General features: G+C 42.4%; 1 protein-coding gene across 1 annotated transcript in view; it reads right to left on the bottom strand.

Annotated features, from left to right (window-relative positions):
* The window catches only part of camsap2a (calmodulin regulated spectrin-associated protein family, member 2a), a gene marked incomplete at its 5' end in the record, with an annotated part of 41,215 nt that overhangs the window by 2,909 nt on the left and 13,497 nt on the right, over positions 1-24,809 (bottom strand). The window contains 15 exons of the mRNA XM_079266521.1: positions 298-413; positions 1,457-1,519; positions 2,205-2,277; positions 2,891-3,111; positions 3,377-3,513; positions 4,476-6,489; positions 6,677-6,746; positions 6,865-6,896; positions 7,090-7,186; positions 7,338-7,434; positions 13,883-14,022; positions 14,852-14,993; positions 16,067-16,099; positions 20,402-20,485; positions 22,933-23,094. Of these exons, the coding sequence (XP_079122647.1) occupies positions 298-413; positions 1,457-1,519; positions 2,205-2,277; positions 2,891-3,111; positions 3,377-3,513; positions 4,476-6,489; positions 6,677-6,746; positions 6,865-6,896; positions 7,090-7,186; positions 7,338-7,434; positions 13,883-14,022; positions 14,852-14,993; positions 16,067-16,099; positions 20,402-20,485; positions 22,933-23,094 (3,481 nt within the window). The remainder of the gene's footprint in view (positions 1-297; positions 414-1,456; positions 1,520-2,204; positions 2,278-2,890; positions 3,112-3,376; positions 3,514-4,475; positions 6,490-6,676; positions 6,747-6,864; positions 6,897-7,089; positions 7,187-7,337; positions 7,435-13,882; positions 14,023-14,851; positions 14,994-16,066; positions 16,100-20,401; positions 20,486-22,932; positions 23,095-24,809) is intronic.

Raw genomic sequence — 24,809 nt, 5'->3', positions numbered from 1 at the left:
GCAGCAGTTAGATTAAAAAAAGAAAAAAAAAGAAAAGCTCAACAAAAATATTCATGCACTTTTTGTATTAATATTTGCTGCACTGGATACAAAGATTACACAAGATTCAGAAATTCATAACGAAGTTTCGGACGTTATTCCATAACATTAGTGGATGCTACCATTTATGCCTTCAAATTATATTTATGCCCCAAACTATTGATGCTAAACTTAAACTGTAGTTTAAGTTTGGCATCTCATTTTTAACATTTGCATTGACAACCAATGCTAAAGAAGATATGTCTGAAGTTGTCCTACCAGTGTACTCCGTGTTAGATGTAACAGAGGAGGTTGTGGAGCCATTTTCCCAATCCTTCTCTCCATTCCTGCTGCTAGACAGACTCGGGGACAGAAATCCATCTGCAGAATCTGGTCTAGAGGCCCAACCAAACCCACACACACACACACACACACACACACACACACACACACACACACACACACACACACACACACACACACACACACACACACACACACACACACACACACACACACACACACACACACACACACACACACACACACACACACACACACACACACACACACACACACACACACACACACACACACACACACACACACACAGTGTTAGGTTACCTTTCTGCATGGCTGCTGAACACTCAGCAAAGTATACTGTAGACAGGGCGGGAAACTACTGTACAATTACACAAGTCTGCATCACGTATAGATTCTTTACTGTCGAGGAAACTGCGTGAACTATACCAGCACAGACTTTGAGTTTGGGCTTGGTGTCTGTTGTACAGTAAGAAGCAACGCTTGCAAGCACAGGCAGTGAGTGCAGTGATATGAAGCAGTCTACAAAATAGGTAAATTAATTATAGTGCAGCACTAAGCATCTACTTGCTCTTTTTTTCTGAACTGCAGCTGCATTATGTGTCCCCTATATACGTGAACAAGTGATTTCCAAGTGAATACAGCTTATTCCACTGGGGTCATATAATGCATGAAGTCAAACTGCCCACATTAACAAGTCATTTTAGCTCTGGTTTCTCAAAGGGCCTGATCATCTTCCAATGGGATATAAAAGTCAAATCTTCACATTTTAAGACACAATATAGGCTTAAATGACTTGATAAGATGGAGTCTTATTCAGGGCGTGTTCTACAGAACCGGTCTGAGACGTAAGGACTCTGAGCAAAACCAAACAATTCACTTTGATGTTTTATCAGCTGTGAATAAGGCACAGCGGGAAGGCAAGTGGAAAAGGACAAGTGATTGTTTAGTGGTGGAGACAAGCGCTTTGAAGTTAATCATAAGGAAATATGTTACTATTCCTTTAAGTTTATGATCAATCCCTAAAAATCTCAGTGTGGAGACAAGCTTTCAATGCAGGACTGGGCTCAGGGCAGCGTGAAGAGACTTAAGGTTGAACTGCCGAGCACAAACTAACCTTCTCCTTCTCAGTTTAGGAGATCTCAGAAAGAAGAGACCACCAGAGGCTAAACTAGCACTTCTGATGTTTGTGAAACAGCAGGAAAGAAAGTATCGAAAGAAGGAAGGTAGAAGAATACAGGAGACATGTTAGACCTAAGAACTGGAGTTAGTCTGGAGAACTTGGCTAAAAAAAAAAAGAAACAAGAAAATATTACCATGCACATGAAGAGAAATTAAAGAAGTATGTTTCAAATTCACACCAAAGTAAACATTTCTAAGAATTTTTCAGGTCTCAAATCAAATATTAAAAGTATAATATGCCTTAAAATGTCATAACATTTAGTTAAAAAGTCATAGAAAATAATACTTTAGTATGCCAAAAAAAATCACTCTATCTATATTATGCATGGATTTGATGCTTCGTGGCTTAGTAACTGTAATCCTTACAACAAGTGAACCAGGTTAAAATTATGATTTATTACTAATATTACTATTATTGCAGGGTACCATGTCTGTGTTTTATGTATTTTGTTTGTAGGATTACAAGGTTTTCAGATTTTGTGACTACTATCTTCGATTATACATCACACAACTGGCATGAATGCACTTAGCATGTTTAACACATTCCACTTCGATATTCCTGAGTGAATCAGAGTTATGCATCCAAAAGTATGACATCTTGTGTAATCTCAAGTTAAAATCAAAACACCACCCTTTTTATAAAACGCCACACGTTACACCAGCAGCTAAAGAAAACATCTCACCTCTGTGATCTCTTCTCAGAGTGAACACTGTCGCTGTCTCCCAGGTTAAGGGAAGCGAGGGACAAGCTGGAGACTGAAAAGACACGTTGGCATGAACCTGGATGGACCAGATGTGACATAGCACGACACCATGAATAACAACAACAACAACAACACCACCACCACCAGGCGGTCCACTGTGTTTTGTGCCAACCCCGTCACAGAGCAATGCAGCCTCAGTGTTATGAATCAAATGAACTCTAACATCCAGTTACACACACAACATTCACACGGACACACCCTGCATACATGCATACATATGTATTAACACACTATAAAATGCCCAATATAATTGACCTATAAAAACACATACAAACACACACTTCAGTACATCATCATATTCAAGCTCAAATTGTATTATTGTATTATTGCTGTATTATTTTGGGCTTGTTAGACATTAGATGTTGTACAAAACATTGCCAATAATAATAGAAATATCAGAATTAACTCAATTAAAAGCTTAAATTGATTTTAACAATTTTTATTATTTAAAACAAAAACAATGTAAAGAATGTATTATGTAAGAGTTATGTAATAAATGTGATTAAAACATTCTCAAGTGGCACAAAGCAAAGCGGCAGCAGTACACCCATTGGACAGATGGGATGACCACGACCTCACTGAGTGGGGGTCTTCTCCAGGGTTACCTGTAGCAGCTCTGACAGGGGTTTTGGGGGAGTCCATGCTGTCGCGATGGATGGACTTGGGACGCCCCCGCCTCTGCTTGGTGCCGACTGGTCGCGGTTTGATGACGGTATCCAGGTCCGCCATCAGTTTCAGCTGCTTCCTCCTGAGATATTCCTGCTTGATGAACTCCCTCCTGGCCTTGTCTTCCTCCTTCCTGACGCGCTCCTCATCTGCTTTCATTCTGAACAGCCAGTAAGGAGTCAGTGCAGACAAATACTGTTTGAGTTTTTTTATTCAATAATGGTGATTAAGCGATGCAAAAATAAATAGACTTTCTGGACAGTGGGGATCTAATATACATGTTTCAAGATTTAAAACAACTAAAAGGAAAGAAAAAAAAGTAAGAAAATAGAAAAGATGGAAAAGACTAAAAAGCATGCTTATACCTAATATACATGTGTGTTCTGAAAATGTGAATGGACTTATTTCCTGATGTGTGAACATACCGAGCTTCCTCCTTCTTCTGCTCCAACTCGGCCTCCTGCTGCATCTTCCTCTGCTGGCTCTCCTTCTCCCTCCTCATCCTTTTCTCTAACAGTGCAGCCCTCTTCTGAGCCATGTTCTCCTCTGGCTTTCCATCCGCCTGAGTCATTAAGGAAACAAAGTCAGTCACTTTGAACTGTTTGAGGTACAGCGTGTTCTTTGCAGGGTGAAAATCCGGAAACCTTTAGTTAATATTATACATCACTGTTTTGTAATTGCTTCTCATTAAGCAAAGCTGACCTGATATCGTGACACAGATTATTGTGTGATATCATCAAAATCATTTCACAGTTATTGTGAAAGGTCAACTCTCCGTAGTGTAATTAAATGAGACAGTAAAAAGGCTGGCAGAGGAACCACAGTAGAGGTATTCATTTTGTATCCACATTCTTCGTATTATGGGACAGTTTTGATTCCAACACAGGCACACAAAGCTGCTCATTTCAATACAAATCGGTTTCATCTCAAAGTTGTCTTTGATGTGAACATCCTTTGCTCATCCCTCAGCATCCACTATCACATCCGCCATCTATTCAACCCTTCTCCAGCCCCACATTTCCACAGCTGTGCGTGAATTATTCACAACAGCCCCAGTTTTATGACCTGCATCGAAGCCCAGACTGCAGCTAGCAAGCTATCTTACAAACCCACAAATGGGAAGATGGAGCTTTTTTCAGCCGACTTGTTTCCTGAACCTTTCATCATCTCGTGTTAGCAACGAAACATGGCTGCCTCAGGTTCAAATGCAACTGCCTTTTTTTCCCCAGAAAAGTGACATTTTAAGGCGTGCAGTGGTACTGGATGGCTGCAAGCTGGTTGTTGTTGATGTTATGGTTTTTATAATCTATATTGGTCGCTCTTTGTTCTTATTTGTTGACTCCACCCTTCAGTTCCAGTGTAGAGTCCAAAGAAAATGTCCCGTTGGGGAGATATAAAGTACATATCATCTTCTCTAAAGAAGCATTGACTGGTACGTTTCCCTTCAACTCTCTTGAATGTGCAAATAGAGAAAGTGCTTCAAAACATAGACATTGGTGACAGTTCTATGAATTACCGGCCTACCTTGAAGAAGAAACCACAAGACATCTTATGCTCGTGATCCGGGCCTTCCACATCCTCCTGCTGCATGTCCAAACCATCATCCAGCGTCAGATCCTCCAGTGGCTTCACCACTGACAGAGGAATCTCAATCAAGCTACTCTTGACTTGGCCTGAGGCTTCTGGTCCGGGAGGAATCTCTGTAGGTGTCACCGTGAAGGTCTCTACCACAGCGTGGGCCAGAACCTCAGGAAATGATGACTCTATAGGTTTCAGATCCTCAACTGACTTCTGAACTGAATCTGGTTCTGTGTTTTCTAGGTTGGAGGAGCTGGGCGGTAGGTTGGCTACACATATACTGGCATTCTCCCTCTCTGGGGAAAGGAGGGACTCTGTGTCCTTGTTTTTATCTCCATCTGAGGCTACTGTCTCTGGATTGGCGGTTACTGGTTTCTCCCCCATGTAAACGAAAGAACTAGCCAAGGGCTGGCAGGGAGAAAATCGCCGTAGCCGGGGGATGCTGTCGACAGATTGTGGGGCATTTAGGACCCGATTGTACGGGGCCAGCTTGAGCTCGTTGGGTCGAACGGTGCGAGGATTGCGTGAGTGGAAGGAGGCAGATTTGCGCTTGATGCTGGTTGGAGAGCGGTGGGTGGAACGAGGGGAGTCGGCAGGAGAAGATGGTCCTGAGGATCTCGTAACAGCTCGACTCTGTTTTTGTGGTGATGGGATTACCCACGCCTGCTGATGCTGTTGCTCCCTCATGGCCATGATCACTTCCTGCTGCTGAGCCAGTCGCTGCATCTCAGTCTGAAGGAAGGCTAGTGAATGGTTGAGTTTCTCAATAGAATGCGTATACTCAGTGAGATCTACCTCTGTTAGCTGAGCATGGCTTTGACCCCCTTCCTCTCCTGCACCAGGGGACTTTGTCCAACAGGAGGCTGTGCTACTTTGCTCTGCCCCATCAGGCGTGTCTGCCTTGCTCCTCCCGAAGCTGAAGGTGGGACTTGTTTTCCCTCCTTCCACTCCACTGGCAGCCCCGTCTCCTTTCCTCTTTACCACATTGAGGAACACCGAGTGACCCATCTTTTGCCGATGCCTTGTAAAAGCAGCCTCCACTTTCTTCTTCTGTGCTTCGATGGCTTTACGTTTCTCCTCCAGCCTCATCCTCAGCTCAACCATCTCCGTAGCCATGACCTGAGCAGGGTCATTGGCTGGAAGTTGCACGGGTGTGGGCGATGCTTGAGCAGTGAGGGGAGGTGTGGTATGTTGATGGATGGGGCTGTGCTCAGGGGTCGGGGCCCAGGAGACAGATAACGGGAGGCCTAACTCAGAGCCCTCGGGAGTGGTCTTGAGGGAGCTGCTGCTGCACCTACCCGAGTCTGGCAGTGATGGACTATGCTTCTTCTTCTTCTGGTCAGCAAAGCTTGTCATCTTAAATCCGGAGGGGGATTTGCTCTGACTGCTTGGGCAGGGGCTTGGCGTGTCTATATCCAGGTCCATGTTCACAGAGCAGTCCTTCAGAGAGGAATCCTCATCCAGCATGTCTTCTGTTCGGATATGGATGCCAGTGTCCACCTCTGCGGTGTCTGTGGTGCTCAGAGGCCCTTTGGAGTCCGACTCTGACACTGGCTCCAACACACCAACACCAGCCCTGTGGTCCTGAGTGTGCAGAAAGAAACTGTTGTTGATGCCCTCCGCTGGGGGCCTATTTAGGCTTTGGATAATCTGAAGGGCTTCCTCAATGGAGGGAGTTGTTGCCTTGACACTTCCATGTCCGTTGGGGTAGTCTCCCCTGCAAGGCTCCTCATCCGCCAGGCTGTCTGGGCAGCCCTCCTCCTCAATGCCGACATTCTGACCATTCACTGGCTGGAAGGACAGGTTACGCTTCATTCCATGGGGCAAGTGGTGGACCTTAAAACCAGAACCATCGTCACTGCTGACGGACCGGACCATGCCACGCGTAGAGGACAGACCGGCGGAACCAGAGTCCTCTTTGTCAAAGGGGATGTCAAAAGACACTCCATAAGGCCCAGACCTTAACAGAAAAATAAAAAATAATTCAATCTTCAGATACTTTTTTGTATTTCTATTTGTAAAAGGAAAGACTCTGGTTTGGCAACATCACAATACGCTTTTCTTAATACCCATGTGGATAATAATTTCTCTTGGGGATTGGATCATTTAAAGGAGCAGCACATAAACAGGACAGGAATGTTACTAACCGCTTTTCTTTGGGCCAGGTGCCGAGGTTGCCATCGACAAAGGACATTGAGGTTGACCTCTTAATCTCTCCTGGATGACACAAATTAGCAAAGTAAGAATCAAAACTGAGTATTTATATTCTAATATTCATACCTACTCATACAATTTGGTATAAAAAAAACCCTAAAAATAAGTAAACAAATATTACCTGAGTTTCGAGGCTGGGGACGGAGGGGCAAACTAGAGAAAAAAAGAGAAAGTGACAGACGTGTTACGTGTTTTTAGCTGTCATTTGTCCAGATAAAAATTTCGCAGTACAAGTCAATCTTATTTGGCTTAATCATATTCACATCTGCCAGCTGCCCACCAGCTGGCCTAAGCTACTATAGCCAGAGTTTCACAACGAATACCATCATTGTTTGGACCAGCATACCTCGGTCTTTCTGGACTTGGGGGTCTTTCCATGAAGCTCCTCTTGGTGGCCTTGGAGATGGGGATAGCTGGTATAGTCTTCAACAAGGATGAGGGCTCTGAGGTGACACAACAGAGACAACTGACCAAACTGTGCTCGGTCCTCTTCGGCCAGCATTGCCTCTAGCATCACCACTACCTCTTTCTACACACATTACAGTTGCTATTGCTACTATGAAAGTTTTCGTGTCGTCAGAATTCAAGACTTACCTGTGCCTTCGTCGTTCAGCATTCTGGGTTTCACAAAAGACGGCTTGACCACCTCAAACCACCCAAACAGCTCTGCCATGAACACTAAGTAGTTATTCTGGGAAAATATTCAAACAACACTAAGATTAAAATCATGAGATTGGGTAGTGTATCATCACTCAGTACAAGTTCTGTTACAGTGAACAAATTCAATACACCAACTACACCAAACCACCAACAAAAACAATTGCATTGCACCTATTTCTCCAGCAGATGTCTCTGTTAACCCTTATAGAGAACCTGAGTTGATGAGTATTAATATCTCTCAGTCGGCATAAAAACAGTTGACCAATCTTGCTCTATTTCAGAGTATCCTCTTAAGGTTATAGAGTTCAACCTACAGTAGAGTAATTTACAAGGGATCTGTGACATTTATGTAAAATAAAGAAATGGATTTCCTGACGTATTAGGAGTCTGACGTCTCACACTGTTAGAGTTTATGCAGGCTAAGACAATGTAACAAACATCATGGCTTCTCACATGCTAGATAAGCTAATCTTCCACTTAGCTAATAATGTCAACAGTACCTGTGGCTAGTGGAGAGGAGTGATTAAGGCATTAACCTAATTTTGTGAAACAGAGGTCAGCTATTTATTTCTGTTCTCAATCACCAGCATGCAATCCAGCAGCCGACCTGAATTGGGTCGGGGAAGAAATGTTGGAGGGATTTTTGACACTGCCGAGTCTGGTCGTGTCCGTGTCCTGAATCAGGTCAACGTGCAGTGGGAGGTCAGACTGCTTGAGGACACTGCGCTGCAAAAATGCCGATCTTACAAAGTAATTTCCCTCAGTACATTTGCCCAAACCCCAATGTTCTCCCCTCTTATAACAGAGGACATGTGTGTGGACTATGACATTACACTGGAGGTGCACTGTATAACAAAAATATGTTGCCTTTAACTGACAATACTCAAAAACACCACATGGGTCACACTGATTCTTTTGTCAGTGTAGAAAATGCAGTCAGTCGCATATTCAGCCAAACCACTGCATTTTTAATCAGTCAAGAGGTGTGCCATCATGAGTGAAATAAAAACAATAACAACAAAAAGTCATTGTCTTGAAACAAAGCAAAGAATTAAGTCAAATTTCCTAAAGTAAAAAATAAAAAGTTTCGCAAAATTTCGCAGCGCAAACTGAATCCGGTTCAGGAAGATTTCTTTACCGCAGTTAGATCTTTCAAGAATCGCAATTTCATCAATTATCGTGCCAAACTGGGAGTTTACGGCTCGGAACATGCCGATACTCACACGTGCACATGTGCACCCAATATGCAAAACGAGTGCAGTGAAGCAGGGGGCGACCTTGAGGAATCCGGCCCCCTCCCCACCCTCAGTCCACGGTCTCCATACAAAGACAGTGCTGCTGCATGGCTCAGCTCTAAAGGTACCTGATTTACCTCATCAGCAACATTTCACTCTCCCAAGCACACACACATCGTTCATGCACCCCCCCCCCCCCCAAGCCCCTCAAGTACAGCCCCAAAGCACACCAGGAGGGGCAGAGGCAATTAACACCAGTAACCCTTGGGTGTTACTGCAGCATTTTAGCAGGTTTTTTGGACTCTTTTTTTGTTTGATCACATGCAAGAAATTTGAGCTGCAAAAACGTGTGAAACGGTGTGTAGATATGACAAAATGTAGTTGTGAGGAGCTCTAGCGCACATGGTTACCAAAGCAACTAAAATAAAGAAGAAAAAAAAACATGCAAACGTGCAAATTAAACGTTTGCTTACAACAGAACGTTTTTCATCAGTCAATTAATGATTTTAATCTTTTCCATCGTCTTTTTCTATGTACAGTACATCACTTTTGCCATTTTTTTTTGTAACTCTCATAACTAACTTCTGTTAAATAACACTTCAGCATCAAATTACTGACAAATAGCGAGTTGAATGTGCAGGTTACCTTTAAGTGTGTTCGGCATGTAAGAGCCTTCCTCAAGATGAACAGAAGAAGACAGAGCCAGAAAAAAAAGGAGAAGCAGGAGAGACAAAGATCTCCTATCGTCCGCCCAGATTTGTAGCAAAAGCCCACCCTGACTTCTCCCTTCCCATCTGCCCGTCTGACTACTACTAACACACCAGGTGTGTGTGTGTGTGTGTGTGTGTGTGTTATTGCATTTTACCACCAGTCAGCAGTCACACCCACTCACAACGAAACCCAAACAACCAGCCACCGCTCCACCACTACACCTATCTCCTCACTGACTGGCTTTACTACCCCTGCCAACGTCTGCGGTGTGGCCAAATCTGTCGTGTCTGGAGATTTGAGTGTCAGAGTGTGTCACTCTCAGGATGAAAACCTCATTGGTGATTACCAGAAGAGAGCTCGGGGTTGGAAGGGGGGGGGGGGGGGGGGGGGGGGGGGGGGTTTGGAGGACGCTAATCCACTGGACATGGACGGGCACAAACAGGCCAGCCTGCATGTGCTACACATTCAAACACAAACCGTGTATTGCAATACCAATGCATAGGGTTTGCAAGCATAATAAAAGAAAGACAAAATGCACAGCAATAAAAAATTACATTATCCAACTCAGCAAGACACACACTGAGCTTTCTCTGGGCATAAATGTCAACAATCATTGAGCCAGAGGGTTGATTAAAGGGTCTAGGTCCTCATTCCCTTGATTTATCAGGCTGCCCTCAGAGAAACCTTTCTAAGAGTCAAAAAATGAATCTAAAGAACAATGATCTTTCATGCTAAAATTAGTGTCCAAACACAGACATCAAGTTAAAAACATCAGACGATATTATGACACTGAAAACATAATTACTTGAACGTCAAGTTTATCCTAGTGCAACACTCACTGTCAACTAATCACTCAGCGGCAATAATACGGTATCTATAAATCAAACGGACAAGCAAGCATAACATCTATTTTTTACTGAGTTTGTAATGAATGAATGAAATTTATTGATATGGCGCTTTTCACAGACATAACATCACAAAGGGCTTAACAGAGCAGACATTTAAAAGCATAAAAAACACAATGTGACCCTAGGGTCAATAAATTACATACACAGAGAAAAATAAAAAATAAAAAAAATAAATAAAAAATGCAGTTTAATACAGTTTTAGCTGATACCTCACAGTGGAACAAATACAGTACACTTCATTGCCGATACCTAACAGTCAGACTGTAGATGATCCACAGACTGAATGCCACGTTGAAGAGGCAGCTTATGAATGAGAGCAAGTGTGTTAATTGCCTTCCTCGGGGCAACCTCAGCACGTCTGCTGCTACAAACCTCCCGGTAAAGAATGCTGGCGAAAGCCCAAAAAAGGTGAATTTCATTTCTCCCTTTTGGATCCACAGATGGTAATTTAGATGTGCTGTGAATTAATTAAATGAAGAGCCAGTAAGTGGGAGTGGGTTGGCGTGATTTACTAGCCCGGTGTCCATTAGGAAAGGACGGCCTGAGTAATGTGTGTATGGCTTTGGGGGTTGGGTAGTGAAGGCGAGTTTATTGTCTCTTTCAGATACATACTGAATATAATGTGGACGGATCACCAAACACACAAAACACTGTGTTTTATGTATTTCTGTATAGTCACCATGCAAACTGAGTTAACGCCATGAAGAATAGCTGTTGTGATGCAAAAGCTAATGGGGGTCTAAATAAATACACAAATAAACAAACACAGACTGGTGTGTGTGTGTGTGTGTGTGTGTGTGTAAAGACATTCACTCAGCCGTCAAATGCTCAGGCTGTGAGACTTCATGCTCAATTCCAAATATCTGCACAGATCTGATTTCTGTGGATGACTGATAATATGTCTTAAAGTGTCTCACCCACACCAGCTACAATCATGAAAAATGAATCAATCATAAAAACAATAGTTAGTTGCCGCCCTAATCAACACATACAAAGGTCGATTTTGGTTGTTGCTGCACACGCTCAGCTGTGTGTGATATTTGTCATGGTGTGTGTGTGTGTGTGGATGCTTCAGTGATGTCTAAACACATCCTCTAGCTCCCAAAAGATGCGGTACCTCTTTCTCTATTCCCCCCCCCCCCCCCCAGTCTCCTCCGTCTCTCCTCTCACCGTTTCAAACGAGCTACTGGTGTAAGTGTTATCGCTCTTCCTCATCTCTTCTCTCCTGTTTCCATTTTCTTCCACATCAACACCTCTCTCACTTCCCCTCCCCACTAATGTCTCGCCTCCATCTCTATAATAAGATCTCCATTAGTATGACGGGCCACCTCGTACAGCTACTGACTGCCTGGAAACTGGGTCAAGGTTACAGAATCGAACTGGTTCTGGATGCAGTTCTGGCTGCACTGCCGCTCTCAGGGAATAGAGCTGCCCTGCTGGGATTTTTCTTTATCCTTCATGAAATCAGTGTCAGCAGAATACTGCTACTGGCTGCTTCACACGACTCAATTATTTCGTTTTTGATGCCGTGTGTTTTGTCAACGTGTGTGAGCTTTGAGCTGGTAGAGGTACAGCCATGTTATCATCTCACTGGAGCTCTATCTTTGATTTACAAATACAGAATATACATATTACGATAATATTAGTACAAATGTTACCGAACTCTACTTTTATGTATCTGCTCGAATACTCCAGAACTGTTTCATGACAGAATGAAGTGAAATTATTCTACTTTTTCTCTTTTTTTTGTGCTTCAAATGCAAAAACTAAAACAAATCTGTTTGTATATATTAAAAAAGGGTGTTTCCATCTCTCTTCCAAAAGTTGTGTCAGTGTCTATTGAATCAAGTGTGTGTAAAATGCTCTCAAAGGCAGAATGGAAACATAGCGATAACGTTTGTGTCAACAGCTTGTTTTTAAATTGAATGTGTCTCAAAAGCTGATGTTGAGTCAGTTTGGACAGTCTACTGATGTTTGTCCTTTCAGTGGCCTGTGTTCAGTCTGTGCTGAGGACAACAGCTCTCCGTCAGAGGACATGCTGAGGCACAGCCAAAGCCATCCAGACAACAGCTGTTTTTCACTGATTCTGCAGCTCTCACTGAGATGGACACATCAGGGACAAACACACAGCACGGAGGGAAAGTTACACCAAACCACCAGACCAATGGTGACTTTCTCGTGGCAGAGTGGTAAGAGTCGCTGTCTTGAGACGTTGTGGCTATTTTCTGCTGACAAAAATACAATACTGGTATTGAGCAAGAAGAAGGATAAGGACAAGGATAAGAACAACCAATAGTGGCCCTGATCAAGTAAAACAAGATGAAGCTGAAACTACATGAAAGCTAGAACAAAGCCTGTGCATCACTTGTAAGAACGGCACTCATCTCCCGAGTCAGTGAGAGACCCACAGAGAAGGGAAATGACTGATTAAGAAAGGACAGGACACAGAGACACAAAGTGGCAGTAGAAAATCCCAGAAAGTCAGAATGAAGAGGGACAGAAATGACGAAAGAAAGAAAGTGAGACAGGGCGACAAAGTTTTGAAAAGGAAATTAGGAAAGGAAGGGAATGAAAGAAAAAGGAAAAGAAATTAAAAAAGGATGAAAAAACACTTGCAGACATGTTGGGAGAGCAGTGCAGATCTCCAGGATTGTGGTTGGTGAAGATACCGGTAGATCGTTTGAATGCTTTTTCCACAGCATGACTCACCACACTGGCCTACAGAGTTGCTTATTAAGTCCTGTTTCATTTAGCCTCTCGCACCATATGTTTTTATAATCTGATTTGTCGAAAAACCCATGAATGAATGAACACATACATGATTTGTATCGGTTCATGGAAACAATCGATTTTACCGTGACACTTTGATTCATCTGTTATTGTGTCAATGGGCCAACTGGCATAACTCAAAGGGTTAAAACACTTTAAAAGCTATTTCAGGTCAGGTCATATTTTGTCAAATGGTGGTTTTTATACTAACTACAATTGCCATTTATTCTTCCTGCTGGCACACACACACACACACACACGCCCACGCCCACGCGCACACACACACACACACACACACACACACACACACACACACACACACACACACACACACACACACACACACACACACACACACACACACACACACACACACACACACACACAAACACACACACACACACACTTGGCCTATTCTAATAGCTCAGTTTCAACAAGTCTGTGGCTGAGCAGTTTAAATTCTGGGAGATAGATCTCCAACACTGTTACGACGATTACACACTAACTGTAATGCAATTTCAGAGCGGAGGATTGGTTTCCAGAGAGACGCTTTGGACGCCAACCAAACAAGATCAGTATCACAATACAAGCACACAAGCATGGAAGTTCTTTCCAGTCATTGTTTTGACTGGAAAGAACTTAAAGTCTTTAAAATGATCATTGCGCTCAATTTACAAGACCACTTTAAAATAAAGAAACTAAACAATAATTACAGCATGTACAAGTTTGAGGTTAAACCGGTTATAAGCAATGGTTTGATACAGAAGTGAGTGAAACTAATTCAATTTCAAATATCTCGTTTTGGATATGAACCTCCAAAACCTCTGTGTTGAGTGCAGCTAGTTTTGAGCCATACCTTGATGTTGGAGGAGGCGTACAGCATGTCCTCCAGGCTGAAATGGCAGCAGCTGTTCAGGTGGTCTTTGCAGAAGTCCTGTATGAGCTGCAGGTTGTACAGCCGATCAGCCAGCGTCATGTTCTCCTTCAGACAGACATCTGGGAAGGCAGAGGGAGCCATCAGGTGTCAGAGTGACAGTCAGTATGGATTTGATGGTTAAAGGGGTTCTGGTTAGAACGAACAGCTCCGGGGCTTTCAATGCGCTTTAAGATCAGATTAGTGCAGCGTGTTAAGTACAATGTGGGGAACTTTTAGTAAGGAACTGCTGAGGTGTTAAAGCACAATGGTTTGTGACTGACCAATCATGACATCATGCCTCTGTGTGTCATCAATCTGTAGACGGAGCTGTGTGTTAATACAGCGTCTTGTGAGTGATCTTTTGTCCCTGATGAATACGTATGTGTGTGTGTGTGTTGGGCACACTGTCAACACACTTCATTAGCAAAGTGATGTGATTATGTTGCATCTTTTGTTCATGATTGATCTTTGATCTAATGAATAAATCATTCGGGGCAGGAGTCAAAATGGCACAAATCAAATCCCCAAACATTGTAACTACTGTTTCTACCACATGTCTTCCATGCTAAAAATGAAAACAAACAATGTATAAAAAAGGAGAGAATCACCCTAAACTCACCCTAAACCTTTTTTAGCATGTAGTTGAAATGTGTTCTGAAAGCAGATGTTTGTCATTTTTGGTTTCAATGGGCAGAAACAGCATAAGAGCCACCCCCCCCCCACACACACACACACACACACACACACACACACACACACACACACACACACACACACACACACACACACACACACACACACACACACACACACACACACACACACACACACACACACACACACACACGCGCACACACACACACACACACACACCCTTACTTCAGCCCACACCAACTGTAAGCTCCTTACCCTCCAATGGCAGCAGCTGAGGGCAGTAGAAGTGTAGCAGAGCGCCCAGGGCCGAGCCGTCCGTGCTGTCTTTCAGCAGGTTGTCCACTGGGGGGATCCAGGGAACCAGCTGGGTCGACGCCTGCTCCTTCCTGTAGCGAGCCTGCGTTACACAAAATACACACCTGTAAATCAAACCGCACTGTGCAACATTAACCTGCCGACATCTATGGTACCTATTGGACCTACTGCTGTTTCTCTTTCAATCATTAATTACAGCTGTTAAATGAGTCATGTTTAACCACCATAACAGCTGTATCTTTATTGTCTCTTTAAACCCTTTAGAACACATTTTGGGGCTTCATTAGATTTACTCATGAATGAAGGTAATTGAATTCTTGCGGTGCCTCTTACAGTGAGATTTGTAAAATGTTGAGAAGGAACAAAACCCACTATGGTAAACATTAGTTCTGCACAAAAAATACTATTTTTTGAGATGTTGTGATCTTTGTTAGTCCTAATGGTAAAACAGAAAACTGTTATCTACAGTACATGTTGAGCATTTTCAATTCAACTTAAATATTGATTTACAAACAGCACTCTAAATAAACACGTGTCAAAATTTCATATGGATGTGCCAGTTGTTTATGTGTAGTTTTGTGTTTTAATGGCATTAATATTTACACTATTTAAACCCACACTATGTTTGAGGCAAAGAGAGACACAGTTACAAGAGGGCCTACAACGAGAGTTGGTGCAGGGAGTCTGAAACAATTAACAATGCTCCCAGACATCCCAACTCTGAAATTAAATTCTACTAAAATCAAACATTTATTAAATGTTCTTTGGCTAATCCCCTCGGGACCTCTTCAGCAATTCCCCAAGTGTGTCTAGTTCCACTGACAAGGACCTTCACAACACCAAACTGCAATTAATAGACAGTAGACTGGAACTGATTCATAATGTACCGTTCACACTCTACAGCTTTAACAACTAAATGTGTAATATTTTCATAATTTCTTTTTACATTTTTAGTATAGCACATGGATGCAGAATTAAGGGAACACTTCATCATCAAAATAGGGGAAGAAAGAGAAAAGCTGTGTCCGGGTCACAAGTTGATGTGCACACATGTGACAAAATGATGGCAATCAAGACGGAGAGACGTGTGAGGGAGCAGACGGTCACTATGGACACATATAGATGAAAGAGCGTAGCACAGATTAGTGGATTTACGGGCACAAGCTTCATGTACCACTTGGTTGGAGACTGCAGCAGCAAAGCAAAAGAAAAAGACAAAACAACAAAGAAATACCCGTTAGTGAGATTAGTTGCTAATGCGATTAGTAATACAAGAAGAGACATGACAGCAGTGAGATCAAAAGGAAGAGAGAACCTGAGTGCTACTGAGAGTGCACGAATAGCAGCCAACGCAACCCAAATAACCCTGGAATTGTGTTAAGTGTAATGAGGTGTTACGTTTAAAGTGCGTATTTTAGGCCTTTGCTGCTTATACATCCACATAATAAGAATTTAGTTATGACCAGATCAAATGAAGGTTACTTCATACTCATAATCATAGTCGTAGTGCGTGACAAGAAAGTGGATCATTAGACCTGCATGTAATCTGTAATGCATGTAGGACTTTGTCTATTAATAGGTATGCGTCTTAAAGATACACTCCCTGATTCTGTTAGTGTTCAAAGTGTCCTTAAATCCACATAAATTCACTGCTGATGTGTTGAAACAAAACTGTGAATTGTGCGACTTTAAATTGCTGAGATGAATCTTAGAATTAAGAAACACCTGTGTGACACCAACAAAATGAGCAAATGTCTCTTATTGTCGCTGAAGAGGAGAGCCTCAGCTCAACATCCAGAGGAGCTCAAATAAACTGAATAACAATCCCACTGCATAAATGTAGTCACGCTGTCAGCTATCCACTGACAATGTAAGCTGATTCCAAAAAGAGGAGAGGCGCGGCTCGGTTAATAGCTAATTCCCACACTACGCATCAAAGAACCAAATGTGAGTGCCACTCAAGCTGGCTGGCAGGTGCTCAACTTCAAACGGTGAGCCATGACTTGTGAGAAAAACATGGCCGCTTTGTACTGAAACCACCAAAATAAATAATAAAAAGAAAAAAGGAGGAACAGATCAGTGGTAGCCTTCTAGGATTTTCCTGATTCGATTAACGTCACAGCTCTCTGGATGGTAATTTCAGTCAATAGCAGGAGTCTGATGCCATCAGAGGAACACAAGTGATGTAATCTAATCAACCTATTAGTTAATCAGCTTCATCTGTCTGCCGGTGAACGGACTGCCTTTGAAACTGATACCGGAGCTCTAGTCTCTTGATGTGAATGCTTGGCTTGCTTGTAATAAAAATGTGAAGAGTATTGTTGTATCAGATGACAGTGGATTGCAGAAATGATCCATGATCCACAACACTCTCTCAGTACAACATTGGGAAGAGTGAAGAAATACTGCAGGGTATATTAAGTATGATCTAATATGTTGTATGTACTGGAAGTGAGCATGTTTCATTATTGAGCCACGTATGTTAACAGATATTCATTGTTAGAAAATCATAAATACATACATGTTTTTATCTTCTCCTTCCATACTGTACATCATGTTTATGTGATATATTCCACTGTAGACCACTTTCAATGCATTAGGCATCTTGTTTTTACCTGGCAAAGCCAAATTACATCAAATACATCAATGGATGTAAATACAGGACTAATATCTGAACAAAAAAAGGTTTACTCAGACAAAAACAGAAATGATAACAGCTCAACAGATACCTATAAAACATGTGTTGCAACCCTGATGATTTTCTAACTGCCTATTGTTTTTTTTTAATTATGACGAATCTTTAAGCACTTTTATTTATCATCCAGAGACAGCAGCAATGAGTGAGCTGGAGGTGAGTTTGGGGTTTTGGCAAAGGGTGCTCTGATGACACAAACCGCTACTATTAACCAAAAATGGACTTGAACTTGTATTGACCGTGTATTCCGAATACACAACTCGAAACCTGGCTGCCCTAGTTAGTTTGAGAAGAAGATGGAGGAGATGAAGACCGCACATCTAAAGAGATGAGCTCAGACTGAGGGTTAAGCAGGGTCGAACAGAGTTCAATATCTGTTATAACCACCAATCAAACCCCTGGGGAGAGGGAAGGCATTCATCATCTGCTTACAGGAGAACATGCACATGCATAGTCCTGTGTATGTGCACACACATGCACCCCATCCATCTGCACTTCAATCATCCTGCAACTCTTCCCATCAAAGTCCATCCTGTGAAGCCAGACGTGTCCGGCTGAGCTGCAGCTCAGCTTCTGCAACTTAACAGGATTAGTCCTCACTCGTCCGTCCTGACGTTGCCTTTACAGTCACTGACCACAACCCGTCCACCCTCACCTCAGGGTACAGTACAGTGGGTTAAAATAGAGACACTGCTGCCCCGGTGATCTCTACAGTGCTGGCTCTGTCTGACTGAGGAAGAGGTTGCATGCGTGACTCACACTGCAGTCATACTGCAAAGACAGAAGGGGGGAGGTCTTGAGGGGGCGTGATGGAGGGATAGAGGAAGGATAGATGGAGCTGCTAGACATCAGTAAAGAAAAATAATCAAAATGGTAGTGCACTATTTTTTGCAGTTTGAGCTACTTTGTTTTCTGCTCTTCTGTGTGTTCTTTCGCCATGTAAAGAAGTTATTATTACATTCATATATTCGAGACGCTGACTGTGCCTGCCTACGTCTGCCAACACAGCAGCAGTTGTTATGCAACATCTCCTGTCTGAGGCAGCAGGACTGTTATGTTTGACACTAATTAAAGTTCAAAAACTGTCCCGTAATCATTATGCAGAGAGGTTTTATAATAAGCCAATATAATTCATTATTTCACAACTGAAATGGAATGAACATTACTGTTCTTGCTGATAGTTACAGAGGGCTTCTGATTATTATTTAAACTTTAAGCAGACAGACAGACAGCTGCAGCCTCACAACACACACACACACACACACACACACACACACACCAATCCGCGTGAGCCACCCTGATGTTAGGGACGATGTTATTGAGGGGCCAAACACACGGATGTGTTAACATTCACATCATGGCCATCAGTCAGTAGACTACACTGTAAAAAAAAAAAAGACTCTACCTTCACTTTTGACATAAAGTGTTGGAAAGCATTTTCTTGTTGAGCAAGCATTAAAAAAAAAACCTGAAGATGAAATGATTGTTCACTTATTTTTGATGCAACTTCACCAATCAAAAGTGTGTGTGTGTGTTGATGTGGGCCAGCTGAGGCATGCACTGCTGCGTCTGCACGCTGACTGGTTGGATCAGCATCAAACTCAGTGGAAGTCTGCACAGCCCTGGGACTGGGAAGGGCACACACACACACACACACACACACACACACACACACACACACACACACACACACACACACACACACACACACACACACACACACACACACACACACACACACACACACACACACACACACACACACACACACACACACACACACACACACGCTGCATTGTTCAATTTCAACTTTCTGCAGGCTAAAACACAAGAGACAGGGTTTCAATATTTCCCCTCAGGTAGACTTTCTAACTCACTTAGCATTTCTACAAAGCAGCATCACTGACGGTGTCGTGTCATAGTGTGTTACCTGACATAAACTGTGAGAGAGGCAGGAGGAATGAGGAAATGTCTAAATGGGAGCAGAGTCTAGAGTGGAGTAGAGATCGAGGGCTGGGCGTAATTCAAATATAGATTAAATAAAGTAATAGTGGAAGAGAGAGGAGACTGAATCGCTGCTGATGGACGTGAACTGAAGGTTCTCAGGGTTATCCAACATGTGCTGAATGAAACTTGCAAAAAAACATTGAAAAAAAACCACACAAAGGTGACTTTGTTTCTGGATAATTGCCAATGGTGCACAATAAATGACATAGAGGTGAGAGGCAGAAGAAGCATGAAGGATGAGTATGACATCACTTGCTCCTCCCCCTCCCCTCTGATCATCACTCCGCTGTGTCTACAGAAGCCAAACAGAGATTACATCAGTTACTCAAATACATAACACACACACAGAAACACACATGCACTAGAAATCACTGCTGATACTAGAATTAGTTATATAACAGATTTGGGCTGAATGTGGCTAAATGACTGCTGGCCTAATGAGACCAGAGAGCACTGATCTGCTGGTGAAGGCAAATGAAGTGAGTGAAGCTTGTGCAGTCGTCAGGGTGGATAAAGTCATTATGATGTTGAAGATGTGGCCTCTCTCTTTCTCATTTAAAGAAATGATGCAGACTGAGCCTTATCTAAAGCTGGTGACAATCAAATCAAATATCACTAAATCCTGGACAATTTACAGTATGTCTCCTCAAATTCATATGGATCCAGTTAAAGCAGGAATCAGCAGTAAAGCTGGTGATATTTGGACAAACTGGGGACATCTGTATGTCGGTGTGTAGTAAGCTAGTGAAGTGTTAAGCCGGGATTGAAAGGAAAAGGAAAACACCAACCCGAGGACTCCCAGCAGGCTCGGCGCTCTGCGTCTCCCTCTTCCTTTGCTCCTGAGCCAAGACGTCTTTCAGATACTCGTTTACCTGAAAGACAAACAAGATTCAACTTCACTGAGCTTCAACAAGACAAATTCACTACGAGGAACAGAGTATGACTGATGCTTAATCTTCAGCTCGTTACTGCTTTTCATATCAGAAATCGTTAAGTTGACAATAGAATTTTACTTTTCACAGTCATAACACAGGACCATTAGAACACGGGCGATCCTGAATGAAATGACTGCACTTTGACCGCCGACTGTTACATTCACTCATGCAGCTGCAACTTTTACGGTTAAGACAATAAACTCAACAGTATGTAGTAGTCACTGTGATATTTAGTCGGTAAAAGAGGGTGCAAACGAGCTGTGGGGTGCTCATCCCAGTGGAATGTGTATTGAGTTTGCACTGCTTCATTTTGTTGTTGTTACTTTAGCATCATGGTTTAAGGAATACAACTATTTAACTGTGCTTTTGTAGTGCGTCAAGTTACTTTCTCTCCCACATGGGATCATGATAGAGGTCTAGGTTTAACGGCATACACTGCAGGAGTTTGGGGATTTTCTGAATTAATTGAAATTGAATCAGAAGTAAGTCCAGTCAAGTGGAGTTGAACTGAAATGAATCAAATCAAATATCACTAAATCCTGGACATTTTACAGTATGTCTCCTCAAATTGATATGGATCCAGTTAAAGCAGGAATCAGCAGTAAACACAAAGGGACCCCAACAAAGAGCCATATGTCCGACCAGTAGGACTCCACGACCACACCTGTTAGCTATTGTGAGTGAGTGTGTGTCGGTGTGTGTGTGTGAGTGTGTTAAGCTCAGAGTTGGCAGCAGCCCAGTGTTCCCACTAGAAGAATGTAAACAGACTGGGGCCTGTAGAACTGTATGGAGGAGCCAGAGCCATCTGCACATGCAGGCCATGTAGCCAACCACTCACTTCATAACGTTAAAAGAAGCTGAGAAACACAGAGCATGCATGTTCAACGTTGCCTGGGTCCAGACCTTTGAATCCTCCCGCTCCACTGAAACAGAGTGCAACGAGTGGACGATTCTGTCTGATATCAGGTTCAAAGGCTATTCGGTCAAATTTTGGGATGTCTGATGTATTCTGTACTGATGCATTTTATGGAATGTTTTTAAAGAGTGTGCATTTGCTTTCTTGTAGCCCCTATTTATTTTTTTTTTAAACAAACTTCGACTCAGCCCAAATATGAAATATTAGTTGGTATGTTCAAGAATGTGTTTTGTACATTAATGTCATAGACCGCCGTATCAACATCCACCACATGTAGGTTGGACGGGTGGCTGTAAAAATGATTTACATTTTTAGTGATGTAGTTTCATCACTGAGGATGATCAGCAGCTGTAGTCAGCTGTTTGGTAAAATATATTTGCAGTATCGCTTTAAGACTTAATTAAAAGAAGTGAGTCTGCCTGTCGATTTCCTGAGAATCCTTATCTAATTGGTTGAAATAACCCTATTTTCTACAAATCAAAAAAAAAAAAAAAAAAATTAAAAGAGCTAAATAATAAGTACACTAACAGCATTTTAATGTTAAATACTTTTATTTCTCAGTAAATAATACAGGATAATTCAAATCTCTGGCATGAAACCAGTTTTCACTATTCATTCATTTCATTCATGAATTGTTTGCCCCTGCTTAAGTATTTATTTTTCTTAGTACTCTCCATTTCTCACTTACTGAAGGCCCTTTTAGACACAGAGCAACAACGGCCCCACTGAACTGTGAACCCCGTTCTTTCCGATGGCCAGGCCGCTGCACGCTGCAATGTGCTTGTTGTGTCGCAAGCAACTTCCGTCAGGAAACAACAGTTAGTGTCGCTGTATTGCTGGGCAAGTGCAAAAAGTAGGGATTTGACATACTGTCCAGTGCCAGAAACAGGTTGAGATAACAAAGAGAAAAAAATAAATATTGTGATCTGGGAGGGAGCCGGGAGAGGGCAAGGAAAATCAGAGGTCTCTCAGGAAAATCCAAAGAGTTGCTTGCTTTATGTGACACCGTAAACATAAGGCAATCCTTGTGTTAATAACACTCCGTTAAAAAGGTGATAAAGGCAGTGAAAGTATATATATATATATATATATATATATATATATAAGTATATTATTATAGCCACAGGGATGTTTTCTTAAGTGTTTGAGTTCACTTGTACCTGTCAGCTTCAGGGCATGAAGAAATAGTGGTGTACATGGAACAGATTTTATGGTATTCAGGTCAGTGTTTCTGACAGGAATACCTTGCTGTGCACTGTGGAATTTCAGCGCTCAAGCTACGAGAGCCTGACATTGATGAAATGCCTCTGAGCGACTTGCAACACATGAAACTGGGACTTGTGATGCTGAACAAGGTGACTTACTTCAAGTTCATGATACGGTACAACCCCAGTGACCAGTGTCTTACAGTCTGTCCTTGTGTAGTTACAGTAAATCTGTCATTTTAATAAGAGGTACCATATCCCACCTTGTTGATCCAGGTGTTCACTGCATCCTCTGTATCATAAGGCGTTTCCACCTCAGGGTCACAAGACGAGTACTGACGAATGCAGGCCATCACCTTCTGGACGCTCACCGTCTCCACTGTGTGCGCCGTCATCAGAGTGTCGATCATCGCCAGGTGAGCGCTCTGGAAGTGAAACAAGTGCAGAGAAAGATTTAGAGGGCGAAGAGCAGCGGCTTTGAGGTTGGTTTACTGCAGGTAGTATGTTTGAAGTGTTTTTAGCCAATGCTGTCAGTCACCAGCTTAAAAAGATCAAACCCAACACCGTGGGCAAGTTTAAATGGTGACCGATAAGAGAAGGACGGATGAGAAAGTAAGCCGGGTTTGTTTGCCTGACACTGGATCTGAAGAGACGGATCACTTTCCTCTGAGATGAACTGAACCATGACAGCGGGTTAATCTCAGTTTACAGATTGAGCTGTCAGATGACAAGAACTCTGATTCTTTAACAGAATCAAGATCATAAAACGAGCATTTCTCCTGCACGTTACCGTGTTCATGTCCAATAAGAAATGCATGAGCTGGACTGCAAACATGTTTCTGAGCAGCTTACATTTATTATTTTTTACCACTTATATAAATCCATTTTGGACACATGAAGTCCATCATACAATGTCACAACAGTCTGTAACTGTGAACATCTTTTCATCGGGTAAGACTGTGGTTGATTCAGTTTTGTGGCTTCAATCAGTATGTCAGTAAATCGAAGACAAATGTCGGACTCTGAAGTCGTCTATTATCATGTATTATTAGCAGCATGTTGTATGACCCGACTACTCCTGAACTTTGGCACTGCTCCCAAAAGGAACTCTTTGGACACGTTTCAATCCGACATTAAACACGATACGAGGAACAGAACAAGGAAAGGTGTGGTTAACAGTTCTACACCGCAATATGCAGATAAGTTCACACAATCATCTTCAGTGTAATATAAAAATAATAATATAGCAGTTAGTCTATGTCACACCTTTATCTCTCTTCTCTACTGTCCGAATGGTGGATATCAGTTTTTGTGATGAAACTTGTCACACATTCCTCAAGCCTCCTCATCCACAATGATGCCATGTTCTTGTCATTACTATGCATTTCCTGCAATCATGACTATGTGTCATTGGTCGGGGTTCCAACAAAAAACAAGGACTGAAACTTCACAGGGAGGCGGCTGTGGTATGAGTACATGACTTTGACACCTGAGACAGGTGAAACAGTCGATCTTTGCTTCCTTTAACAACCGGTCTTCAGTGGCAAGAATCTTTCCCCAAACTCAACTTCCCTATTCACGACTTCTACAACTATAAATGCAGCTATGAATATTTTTACTTTTGAAGACTGATGCCTAATAATCCCATAGTAACCAGCTATGTTACATCATGATACAGACGCTATGTAACACAACAACATTATTTCTCTAAACACAGACCAGTACAGAGGTTCAGAGCCTCAACGTCACAAATCATATCAACTCTTAATACGCGTTTACATACTTGAAGCAACACTGCACTGACATACAGTATAATGGATCCCTTTCATTTGCAATGTGAGTAAGCTAAATGTGGACGAACTTAAAGTAAAATAAAACATTGCTTTTACCATGGTGAATTGGTGTAATCTGTGTATTTTAGTTCCTCTATTAGTCTATGCTGTCTTGTGTAACCACCACACACACACATCCAGGAAATAAAACGCCAAATATTTATACTTGAGCAGCAGGTTTTCCATGAGCTAACCCAATTAATGAGCCGTACTTGAAGATCCTCCATGATGCAGTGAAGTGCACATGAGTCACAGGAAAGGAACAATGTCTGAAACAAATCACTGGAGGGTGTTATGGTGAGCGTGAT

This window comes from Melanostigma gelatinosum (genome assembly GCF_949748355.1).
Source record: "Melanostigma gelatinosum genome assembly, chromosome: 4".
In the NCBI taxonomy this organism is placed as follows: domain Eukaryota; kingdom Metazoa; phylum Chordata; class Actinopteri; order Perciformes; family Zoarcidae; genus Melanostigma; species Melanostigma gelatinosum.
The sequence above is the reverse complement of the archived record's forward strand: the minus strand, read 5'-3'. Positions and strand labels throughout refer to the sequence as shown.